Genomic DNA, 13426 nt, shown 5'->3' with positions numbered 1-13426 from the left:
TTTTTAGAATTCGATTTAAGTTCGTTTTAGACAATAAATATTATAAGTATAAAAGGTATTAAGCTCATTTAAAGTAATAATTATCAATTCATAACATTTTAATTTTTTTAAATCTTAAATTTAAAAAGAAAATGAATTTTTTCGAAAGAGATTTTAAGTTAACACGTCATTTGTATGGCGTATTTAGCGTGATTAACGTTTTTGGCAAAACGCGCATGATAAATGTCACTCCTCTGACGTAATTATGATATATGATCTAAAAATAGAAATTCGTTTTAATAAATTGATTAAGGGGAAATTTTAATCAAAACCAATAAAAACCATTCGATTTATTTATTGCTTTTAATAAATAAAGTAATACGTTATAAATCTAGAGAATTAATGTTAATATAAATTTTGAAATATGTACTATTACGAATCATGAATACTTAATAAATATGATAAATAATATATTGTTAAAATGAGAGGAAATGTTAATTTTAAAACATAAACCCGATCAAAATTTCCGTAAAAGAATTCTAAACTGAAAAACATTTTTAAGACAATTTTCAATCAGTAAATTGATTCCACTACATTTCTATCAACAATGCTAAAAATTTCAGAATTTTTTTTTGGATTTACCATTTACCCATATGTATGGATTGTGCATGTTATGCATCGTTAAAAATAATTAATATATTATTATTATTATTAAGTGAGTTATCAGATAGTGATAAAATATACACTAACTGAATATTAATAAACAGTGAGTGTTTTCTGATGTGAAGCTATTAATTACGAGCAAAATCTGAGCCACTAAGACACGATAAGTAGAAAATGCAATCCAATCAGTTGAAATCTGAATGTTACTCACTGAATCTATTACAGTAAGCCTTTCCCTGACTTGAAGCTATTAATTAAGAATGAAATCATGACTGATTTGAAACTATAATTAAGAGTGAAATCTGAGCCACTATGACACGATACGGAGAAAATGCAATTCGATCAGTTAAAATCTGATTGTTACTCATTGTCTCTATTACAGTAAGCCTTTCCCTGATTTAAAACTGTTTATTAAGAGTGAAATCTTAGCCACTAAGAAACGATACGGAGAAAATGCTATCAGATCAGTTAAAAGATTGTTACTCATTGTCTCTATTACTGTAAGCCTTTCCCTGATTTGAAGCTATTAATTAAGAGTGAAATCTGAGCCACTAAGACACGATCAGTAGAAAATGCAATCCGATCAGTTAAAATCTGATTGTTACTCATTGTCTCTATTACAGTAAGCCTTTCCCTGATTTAAAACTATTTATTAAGAGTGAAATCTGAGCCACTGAGAAACGATACGGAGAAAATGCTATCAGATCAGTTAAAAGATTGTTATTCATTGTCTCTATTACAGTAAGCCTTTCCCTGATTTGAAGCTATTAATTAAGAGTGATTGAGTCACTAAGATACGATACGGAGAAAATGCAATCCGATCAGAAAAACTTTGAGCATGATGAATCGAACCCCCGTCGAAGCCATGGTTGGCGATGACTTTATCTACTACACCTACTAGGTGGCTATTTTCTTATGAAATAAATAAGAATGCATTCATATATTTCGAAGAAAGTCTCTTTATAGAAATATATGTGAAAAACAGGTATTTTCTTTAACTCTTTAAATGAGAAACTCGTTTATATGTGTTTGAATAAGACATTCTGGTTTCTCTCTCGGTATTTTTACAGATTTTTTTATAACTATACGGTGATTTATATTTTGCATAGAATTCTTTTTAAAGCTTGTAATTTGTTAGAAACAATTCTAACAATCGTTTCAAACATCGTTATTCGGAACTTAAAATTTATTTTTATGTTAGACAACCATGAAAACTTGTTTCATTTATAAAAATTGCAACTCTTCTTGAGTCTTTCTTTAAAAGAAAACAATGAATGCAGCAATCAAAGCAACAAGAAATTGACGAAGACAAATTCTCATTTGAAATTGAATCGATTTCAAGGAACAAACTTCTCTGTTTTGAAAGTAATTTTCATGAAGTAAGTTCTTTCATTTGAATTTGAATTTGATTTTACTGAAATGAATTGCACTAAATGTTTCTTTTCGTCATTCATCAATTTTCTTAATGGATTGTTATTATTTTGGAACTAAAATGAAGCTGAGAGCCTTAGATTAATAATTAACTAGCATGTAATTAGTGTGAACTAAAAAATAAATTTAGTGTGAATTAAAATAAGAAAATTGAAATTTCTTCAAGCTAAATTGTTTTTAATAACAGAGAAATAGTTAAATAAATTAGAAATATTTCTAACTTATGAAATGATTCACGAAATAAATTTTTTCACAAAAATATTTAAGCTATCAAAGTTACATAAATTTCATACATGTTGTATAATTCAATACATTTAAAACTTTTAAACATAAAAATCATTTTTTAAATAAAGGAACGTTATTTGTTGAAAGTTAACTATCGACAAAGGAATAATAATTTTGCATTGCTAACTGGTGATACGAAGTTATTATTAATCTATCTGTATAAAACATATCGCTGGTTCAAAACTAAAACGACACTTCTGCATTCACTTCTCACTGAAATAACATGAGAAGTGAATGCAGAAGTGTCGTTTTAGTTTTGAACCAGCGATATCTGTATAAAACAAAAGAGTGTTGGCAATTTTAACAATGCTAGTATAATTTAAGATAACGCAAAATTTAACAGCTTAATTACTTCAACTTAATTCAGTAAGCGCTTGTTAACTTAACTCTTGAGTAGTTGTTTTCATTTCTATGTAAGCTATATGCTAACATCTAATTACTTTTAAATCGATAAAAATCTATATTTGTATCTAAAAACTATTAATATAATTGTAAAATATCTATAATTAATAATTGCCCGAACAGAGCCGAGGTGGCCCAGGGTTCGCCTTCCAATGAAGCGAACCGAGTTCGTATCCCAGCGATGGCTGGTCGATACGAATCTCTTACCCGACTCGCACAGATCACAGCGAGGACGTAAAATATCCTCAGTGGTAGACGTACCATAGGTTGGAGTCCACTTGATGTCCGGTTAATGGTGGGGGTTTTCTTGGTTTCCTTCTCGTTGCAACGCAAATGTGGCTTAGTTCCATCAAAAAGTCCTTCGCGAAGGAAAATTTCTCTCAATGCTTGACTAAGACGTTCCCTCGTCTTCTGCCTTAGGTTCAAAATTACAAGGCTACGGAGTTGAACATTAGTAGTTGTAAACACAAAATTGGGTCGGGTGTTCAACGAGGGTTATAAAATAAAATAAAATTCCCTAAAAAAGCTGAACCAAATCATTAACTTAAATAATAAGTAACTTCAAGCTTTCTCAACATCCCGAAATGGAAACGTTGAAGTGCGGTATCTAAGGATACTTCACAATCGTTAGCCAACATATCAACATCAAAAATGATATAATTAGATGATAAATCAATAGTTTAAAGAGTTACAATTATCGGCTAATTAGAAACACTGATTTCTAATTGGCCGAATTTAATAACATAGTGCTGGAATTTTAAACTGCAATCTTATCTGGAAATTTTCACAGTGTATAGAATCAATGAGGCTTAATTAATGATGAGAAGGAGAACTCACCTAAAATACGTTTGAAATCTAAAACTATTTTTTTCTCGTAAAAATACGATCAAGAAGCAATCTTAGAAATACAAATTAAATTTATTCAATTATAATTTATTTTACTTTATGAGAGTGCAGGTTACGATTATGAGTCTAAAGGCTGATTGAGCTAAAAATTAAGAGATCCCTTCCTTCCAAATTGTCTTCATAAATTCTTTTACAAAAAATTGAATAACACTTTAAGCAGTGCATAAGCTAAAATTTTATACGTTGATTTCCGAGATAAAAGTTTTAAATAAATTATTCACCAAAGTAATTAAATGCTTTTGCTTTTTTCACGTATTAAGAAGAAATTCACGAGTAGGCGTTGCAATATAAAGACAAATGTACTAGAAGTTATTGAAAAGTTTTATTCTAAAAGCTGATTAGCTAAAAAAATTATCATTCTTGCATATTTAATAACACAATTAGAATTTCATTAACTTGAATACTTTAATTAGGCTCATTGACAAGCGGAAAATAAGTATTTTGACTCTTGACACTCATAAAGTTCTTTAGCTTTTCGATATATGGAACTTTTAGTTTCCTTGCAAAAATTTTAAAATGACGTTTAGATAGTTTAAATTTTTTAATGACTTGTTAATGATAGTTAAAATATTCACTTTAAAAATTCATTTACATTATGATTTGAAAATTTCAAATTTAAACTTTAACATTTTAAGGAATACTTATTTAATAACTTTTTATTTTTCTTCTAAATCGTTGGATTAGAAAATGGAAATAGGAAATAATTACTGACTGTTTTGAAATTTTGCACATCCATTTCTTATCAAGTAGATCCGAAAAACATTATTTCATTAACAGGAAATTTTGTGCTTCTTTTAGAAATAGAAGAATTTTGTGGAAAAATTTTTCACATATTTTCCTCGTGTATTTACAATTAAATAATAAAACTTTTGAATTTATGAGTTATCTAATTAAAAAAAATAATGTTAAAATAAAATAAAAAGGTATTTAAGGACATTCTTATTTATTTTGTAAGTTTCTTGAAGTCTTTTGAACAAAAATTGTACCATTAAATATAAGTAATTAAAGTAATAGGTTGAGCCAATGTTGAACAGTTGGAGAAACAGTTGGTTGAAAAATTTGTAGACATAGTATATCTAAATAATGAGAGTTAAACATTTGGGAAACATTACGTAATGTTACTACATGCTACAACATCTTATTACATATTACTATATACTACTACTACATGTTATTAGATACTACTTCATGCTATTTTATCCTTGAGTACTGTATTACTACATTATGTAGTAACTTATTGTGTACACATAAATATGATATTATGCATACATTTATGTATCTTACTTTGTGTCAGACTTAACAAATGTATGTAACATTTTATGTGCTGTATTATTGAAAAACATATTATTTAAATATATTATTAAATAAACATTGTAATGCGTTGGTATCAGCATAAACGTTATAAAAATTACTGGCCAAGGTACTTGTATGTATCATACAAAATTAGTCCAGTCACAAATTTATATTATATTATGTCATATTTACGAAATTTTATAATCTTATATTTTTGTTTTAAAATGAAACGCAATTTCTAAAGCTGAGAAAAGAAAAGATATAATCTAGTTGGAACATTTATCATTTGACAAAAAACATTCATAATATTGAAATTCTTATGATATTTTAAGATACAACTAAAAGTATATCTTTTTCATGACTCTATGTTAAGTTCACGGGCAATTTTTTATTTGTTTCTCTCTGATAAATTTTGAGTAAAGTATTAAGTGTAAAGGAACATTATTGGTATTTCACTACACCAAGAACAATCCTTGATTTTAGTATGTAACACTTAGTAAAACACTACTTTCGTGCTTAGTAGTTTTGTTTAAAGTGTTAAAGAACATTCTAGATATTTCACTACACCAAGAACTGTCCTTGGGTTTAGTACATTTTAATACTTAGTAAATCACTACTTTCGTGTTAAGTAGTTTTGTGTAAAGTGTTAAAGAACATTCTAGGCAATTCACTACACCAAGAACTATCCTTGGTTTTAGTATAGTGTAATACTTAGTAAAACACTTCTTTCGTGTAAAGTAGTTTGGTGTAAAGTGTTAAAGAACATTCTAGATATTTTACTACACCAAGAACTATCCTTGGTTTTAGTACAGTGTAATACTTAGTAAATCACTACTTTCGTGTTAAGTAGTTTTGTGTAAAGTGTTAAAGAACGCTCTAGGCAATTCACTACACCAAGAACTATCCTTGGTTTTAGTATAGTGTAATACTTAGTAAAACACTACTTTGTAAAGTAGTTTGGTGTAAATTGTTAAAGAACATTCTAGATATTTTACTACACCAAGAACTATCCTTGGTTTTAGTACAGTGTAATACTAAGTAAATCACTACTTTCGTGTTAAGTAGTTTTGTGTAAAGTGTTAAAGAACATTCTAGGCAATTCACTACACCAAGAACTATCCTTTGTTTTTGTATAGTGTAATACTTAGTAAAACACTACTTTCGTGTTAAGTAGTTTGGTGTAAAGTGTTAAAGAACATTCTAGATATTTCACTACACCAAGAACTTTCCTTGATTTTAGTGTAGGGGAATACTCAGTGAAGCACTACTTTGTACACCGAAGGTGTAAAGCAGTTGTCACCATTTTTGGTCTTTATTTAGACCAAAAATTTTTACAGTATAAATTTGTTATTTTACAATTATTTTTGAAACACATTTTATTTAGTTTTTACATGCATTAATTTCAATTGAAAATTTTACTAATTCATATAATTAGAGGTATTAAAGAAGAATAAAAGTTAATATTTTGGGTTTAAAAGACTTAGGTGAGTTTCTTTGTACTTATTATTTCTCTTTCATTATTACGAATTCCTTGCGCTCTTAAAAGTTATCTATAAACTAATTTAGGATTATTTGCTCTTACTTATTTCGAAGAATTAATTATGTGATTAAATTATATATTAGGGTAAAGTCTTTCACAGAATTACCGAAAAGAACGAAATAAGGGAAGGTTTTCTTAGTGAAGATAACACTATAAAAAGTAGTCTAACTGAAAAGAAAGAATAAAGTAAACGTATTTAAGAAAAAGTCAAACTCATCTGAAATTCTAATCAGTCTTGGGACTGTTGTACAAGCTTTTGTCTGAGACATGTTTCAGCTTCTGTAAGTTGACAGGTGTAGACTGTAACAGTTTTCTTTTTTTATGGTTTGTTGCTCATGGGATTTTTTTTAGTTCTCTATGCCTTTTTACTAATGTTGAAATGCTACTAAATAAATAGTTTTTTTTAGCATAAAGGAAGGATGGTTTTCGAATTTTACATTCAACTGAATTCGTATTGCAAAATTCTTTTGCGCAAATGAATTATTGGATCTAATTAGATTCCTTTTTTTATTTTCAAAATGTTTCAATTTGAATTTGTTACATTATTTTCAAGCAATAGTTTTTTAAAAGTAAGTTCAAGAATTCTTTTTTAAAGATTGCATTAATATTTTGCTTAATATTTCTTTTCAATTGAGAAAAAGTGTAATTTTTAAATAATCTATGAGCTAAGTCATGAATTATGTAATTCGTTAAGTATTTAAAAAGATTTTGCTTACAATATATTTTATTCATTATTTAGTTTGCCATGTTTCTTTTTACCTTTAAGATATTTATGATGTTGATTTAAAATATATTTTATATTTATATTTCGCTTCTTTAAAGCAAAACAAAAAATTAAACTTAATGACTTCGAAATATTTTATTAAAACTTGTTTTTGTATTGTCAAATTTTTGACTTTGATTTCTATGCATATTTAAATTTTTTTTAAAAGTACAATACTCCAAAAAAATGGACCATCCTGAATAACTTTTGATTTAGTGATCGGATTTTTATGTTCTAGAACTCAATCTTAATGTTTTGAAAAGGTGATCTTAAATATGATAACTATTCAGTGCAGACGATATTTTAAGTTGAAACATACCTTTCTTTCGACAGACTTGGATTTCTAACCCCCTAAATAAGGGGGGTAGATGTAAGCAGGAAAATATAATCTTAATAGTTTGGTCAGGAGAGCGATCCAAAGTTTCTACCCACTAATGTTAAATTTATATTTTGCCTAATTCGCCAGCCATATAGCGAGAACATTTTAAGCAAGTAGAAAACTTTTGAACACAATTTAAAATTCGTTTACCCAAAAAAAATTCCGTGCAAAATATAAATTTAAATAAATATTTAGTATTTTTTATTATTTTATTTAATATTAGTCGAAAAAATTTTGAATTGTAAGGCATACAATTTTTTACATTGTTTTAAAGTATCTAATTTTACATGGAGAAATGCAAAATTTGAGCGAAATTGGCTGAATAGCTTCTTAAAATAAAATTTTAAGAAAGTCGTACATTTAAAATTAAATTTCTCAGGAATAATTTAACCGGTTTCACTCAAATTTTATATCTTGCCATGTGAAACAAGATACTTTAAATAGATGTAAAAAGTTTTAGACTTTAGAATCTAAACTTTTTTCGACTATTATTAAATAAAATAATTAAAAAATAATAAATGTTTACTAAAATTTATTTTTCGCATCGATTTATCTTTGGATTAACGAATTTTATAACTGTTTTCAAAAATGTTTCTACCAGCTTTAAAGTTCTAGATATACTGCAAAACATCAAAAAATAAAATTAAAATTAGGGGGTTCAAACTTTGGATCGCTCTCCTAACCGAACTATTACACTCCTTAGTCTTGGAAGTTTGGAAATCCGAATCCGTTGAAAGAACGGTATGTTTATTCGGAGAAAATATGTTTTGTGTCTGATTTATAGTAACTTGAAATATCGTCTGCGCTAATTAATTAGCATACTCAAGGTCACTCCCTCGAACCATCAAGATTGAGTCCTAGAACATGAAGATCCGGTCTTTAGATCAAAAGCAATTCTGGATGGTTCGTTTTTTATTTCGCGCACTGTACATTTTATCAAATCATTTCGTACTATAATTCATTCGTTTATTTGTTTGCTGCGTCAGTTATCTATTTAGATATTTATTCTTTTATAATCTATAACCTTTGCCGATTTCTTGTTCATATATTTACTTTTTTTGATAATTATCTCATAGATTATCTATATTTATTTTTTCATATTTTTAATGAATTATTAACTTCCTTTTTAATTATATCAATTACATGCAATCTGAATTTATTTGATCAATTCATAAATTATTTACTAATTCATTATTTAATCTTTCAATTGCAAATTCAATTGGTTAACCATTTATTTATCAATTAAGTTATTTAGTTATTCATTGATTAATCTTTTCGATTCGTTTACTTAATTTTTTTTTATCAATTTGTAAACTTCTTTCCCCATTACTTTATACCTTTATTTCTTTTTTTAGAAAAATTAATAATTTCTGGGGTTTATTTGGTGACCTATTAAGCGACAGATATATAAGATTTATCATTGGTGGGGGACGGTGCCTTAAAATAAATAGCATGTTCCAATGCCATTTTAACGTTTATAAAAACATTTTATTTGTTGACAAAATTTATGTTACACATGGTGCCATTTTGTGGGACATAAATTTAAAATTTCTATCCTAATGAGGAACTATAGTGACATATTAAATAACATGATCCATAAAATAAAATCTGCGCTGCTGAAAGGCACCAATTTCAAAATATAATACAGGTCTTTTCAACCGAAAACTAAGTTTATTGCACAATCTGTAATGATGAATTATTTTTAATTCGTTATGTCAGGTAAGATCTAGAATAATCATTAATGACATGTAAGGATTACGTCACTGATTTACTATTTCAAAGTTATCTTAAATCATATGTTCATTTTGTTTATTAGTTAAGTGCTTGAAATTTGTTTGTATAAAACTAAATAACTTAACACTGACGGTAATTAAACTATAAATTACATACTACAGATGAAAATTAATTAAAAAAATTGCTTATGGTAAAGTTTTGCTTGTCATGAATTGTCCCTGAATAATAGTGCCGTTTTTGGTAATAAATAGTACTGGTTATAGTGAAACTTTGTTGCAAGAAGTTAAACTTCTAAGAACATGCTTTGCCCTTTAATAGGTAAGGAATACTAATAAATGAAATTAGAATTATTTCAGCTTTGTAATTGGATACCTGCAGGCGACGTTATCGTAAATGAATCGTGGTATTTGTCGATTCAGAGGACAATCATATTCGACAAGTACGCATGACGTTGCTTCCAGGTATCCAATTAAATTTGATTTAAATCACATAGTTAGGTCTGATAACGTATTCTTCCTCTCGAGTTTCAAGTACCCAATTGTTGAGTTCATGCATTTCAGTTTTGTGCATGATATCGTAGTCCTAATTGGTTGCGATTCAATAATTATTTATGATTTATATTTAACCCCGTGCGAAGAACGGATGTTCAACTACACTGTTGGAATTTTCAATCTAAAATTATGGTAAAATAACCAGCAGCAGTATGCCCATCCGATTAACCGTAAAACTTACGGTAAAGAACTGTTTTTTACTTTTGCGGTTTTGAAACTGTTTACAACTAGTATGGTTAAAATACCATGAATAATAAACTATAAATTTTTTTTTTAACAATTTGGAACTAGCATGAAAACACTAGAATTTTTGGGTTAAACTGCTTTATGGTGCTGCCATCTATGCGTGAAAGAGAGAATTGTATTCTTATAGACCAGAGTCACCAAGTGGGGAGTACAGTAAACTGGAAACTCTCCAGATGTTGAAGGTAATGGAGGAAATACCTTGGTGTCAACGCTGGGATTCGAACCTCAATTCTGTCTATCGTGAGACTGACACACTAGCCCTCTCAGCTATAATTTGCACCCAGCTGCAAGGAACTAATTGGCTTCATTACGTAAGATTAGTTGGTGTGTTGAAATTCCGGTTGTTTAACCGTATCAGGTAAAAACAGTTTATAAATATTTTTTTTACAGTTAACAGTTTGATTACCGTCTTATTTATGGTTATTCGGCTGTTTCGTTTAAATATGGCAAAATAATAATTAAATAAATTATTGTTTAACAGTTTTTTCCGAGTAATTTCTAATAGTGTAATGAATATTAAAGGGGAAAAAAATCTTCTATAACATGAAAGAATGAGCATTGAAATTCTGTTTCGTTCAGCCAGATCGATACAACCCGAAGCTAATCACGAAATAGCACGTTTGTCCAGTATAACAAATAGATTCCAGGGGATAATTGTTCGCTAATGTATTCCAATAAAGTACTCGTTTTTTCTAAAAGCTATCGAAGGAAGAAAAAAAATAGTTACCGATTTTTCTAAAGAACTCGTTTGTAGCTAATATTGATTCAATCGCATGCACTTGAATTTTAACGAGTTCATTATATGGCTATTTTGAATAGTATAAAGTTCCTTTAGAAACTCAGATTTTAAATTTAAAAACTTGTGCAATGAAAATTTGACTAATATTTCATTTAATTGTAGTTATTAAATATTTTGTTAATAGCTCAGTGAATAAATCTAAAACATTGCAAAACGACTTTTTTTTCAGGTTAAACTACGCTGCGAAAACTGTGTTGCGAAACTGCGAAATCTCTCCCGATTTGAAGTAGAAAAAACTAAAAATTGTGTGATGGAAAACTGTGTTTCAAGTTAATATCAAATCGATCTTTCATATATTCTTTAAAAGATGAATTTAAAACTAACCAATGCTAGTAACTGATAATATTTGCACTAAATTCACGCGCATTTATACCCTTCGTGAATTATTTTTGCATCTAAAAATTCTAATGTTGGCGTGCTAAAGATTTCGGCAGATAATTGTGTACAGTGAGCAAAAAAAAATATTACTCTCAATAACTTTCATTCTAATGATCGGATTCTCACGTACTAAGTGTCAATCTTAATGTTTTCTGCTGGTGACGCCAAATAGGCTAATTATTTATTGCTAATTATTAACTGTTAAGTTGCAAAATTAGACACAAAAACATACTTTCTCTGAATAAACATGCATATTTTTTACAGATTTGGATGTTTGATCTTCAACTTTAAGAAAGAACTAAGTGCCTTCTTTAACTTAAGAACTTTAAGAAAGTTGCCCTTTTACGAATGATAATGCTTTAAATATTTGCTTAAAAAGCTATTAATATTATTTTCCAACTTTAGAACAATTCTCAAAATCTTGTTAAATTAGATAAATGCTCGATGTGCCTTATTTTTTAAATAGCAAACATAAGAAATCGAAAATTGTAAAATGATTCCGAAACCGTGCTGTTTATATGATAACGATCACAAAAAATTTATCTTTTGCTAACATTAAGTTTCCCTTAATACTGAAATAAATAATTTCTTAATACTAAAATAATTTTTGGACTACAACTTATTTTAGAGTTGTAATTTGCATGTTTAGCAAATAGCTTTAGCATGCATTTTATCTTTTCAGAAATTATAAATAGAAGTTTTGCTTATATTTTGCCGTAGTTAAATACAAGAACGTTAATATTTCCTAGATGCTCAGGATGCTATGAGCTAATTATCTAAGGAAAATGATGCAATTCACATATTTGGTAGAATGAAGTGTTTTTTAAATAATGAATCATACAATATTCTTTAACATACATATATGAACGTTTTTAAAAAGCCGATTAACAATCGCCCATTTTTTTAATTACAAAAAAAAAGAAATATCATGAATTATATAAAACTTCACAAATGTTTTAAACAGTCTTAATCTCTTCCAGATAATCTGCATTTTTTTTCAGAAACCTTTTTTCCCCTCAAAGCTTCTCTTGCACAGAAGACTCGATCAAAGGTGTGAAGTTCATTTGTCCCATAACTTTTTATGTAATTAAAAGAATTAATATGAATTTTGGAAATTTTATTTTAGAAATAAATCTTAACGTAAGAACAACGTAAAAACAACACACAAATAAGTACTTGTGTTCAAATTCTAAAACCTAGGAACATCATGAATAATTTATTAATCCATTCGAATTCCATTTTTGAAGGAGATATAAGAAAAACAATTTTTGCATTTTGGCCAGAAATCAGTAAAATATAAGTTTTCTAATAAAAGCTAACTAAAAATGACTAATGAAAAATATTAAATTTTGATTTCCTTATTTTTTATTGTGTCAACTTGGTTGCATAGCAATGGAGAAACACTAGGTATTTCTCTCTTATTGATCACAGTTCATTTAAGGTTATCTTAAATTGCTACTCCTGCTACGGATATATATATATGTAAGCAAAATATATCATTACAATAGTGTGCGGAGCACTCAAACAATTTTACAAAGAAATTAAAACAAATAATCTAGAACACAATAAGTAAAAATATCACGTAAAAACAGAAAATAAAATATAAAGAAAAAACAGAATAAAACATGAAATGAAATCAAACAAGCGAGTAGTGAGCTTTTTTCTAATGAACTTACATGAACGGGAAATTTTTCAAAAATGATTTAAAATATTTTCGTAACAAGATTGCCAGATTGCAAAAAAGGGAAATGAAAGCGCAAATTGAGATAAAAGCGCAACTAGAGGATTTTCGTAATAAAGTGCGTTCTTACTGCATTGCTGAAGTGCGTTTGATTTGTTAGTTACCAAGAATGGGCCCGAAATGGATGTGCGCAAGGTAATATTATACTGGATAATTTAAAGAAGTTGACAATTAATAATTATAGAAAATAAATATTTATTTAAGAAAAAAATATAAAATAGAAAAGAGAAAAAAACATGAATTGCCTGTTTCGCACATAATTTTAGCCACGGATTTGCACGAAAGAGATTTGCACATGGAAAATTATATAAATTAGCAAAGAAATTTTTTAGTAAA

General features: G+C 27.9%; 1 protein-coding gene across 1 annotated transcript in view; it reads right to left on the bottom strand.

Moving 5' to 3' along the window:
- Positions 1-12315: 12315 nt before the first annotated feature.
- Positions 12316-13426, bottom strand: part of LOC122271030 (tigger transposable element-derived protein 4) — a 2672-nt gene continuing 1561 nt past the window's right edge. The window contains exon 2 of the mRNA XM_043050799.2: positions 12316-12424. Within this exon, the coding sequence (XP_042906733.2) occupies positions 12316-12424 (109 nt within the window). The remainder of the gene's footprint in view (positions 12425-13426) is intronic.

The sequence above is a fragment of the Parasteatoda tepidariorum genome, chromosome 6, assembly GCF_043381705.1.
Source record: "Parasteatoda tepidariorum isolate YZ-2023 chromosome 6, CAS_Ptep_4.0, whole genome shotgun sequence".
NCBI classification, from domain to species: Eukaryota; Metazoa; Arthropoda; class Arachnida; order Araneae; family Theridiidae; genus Parasteatoda; species Parasteatoda tepidariorum.
The sequence above is the reverse complement of the archived record's forward strand: the minus strand, read 5'-3'. Positions and strand labels throughout refer to the sequence as shown.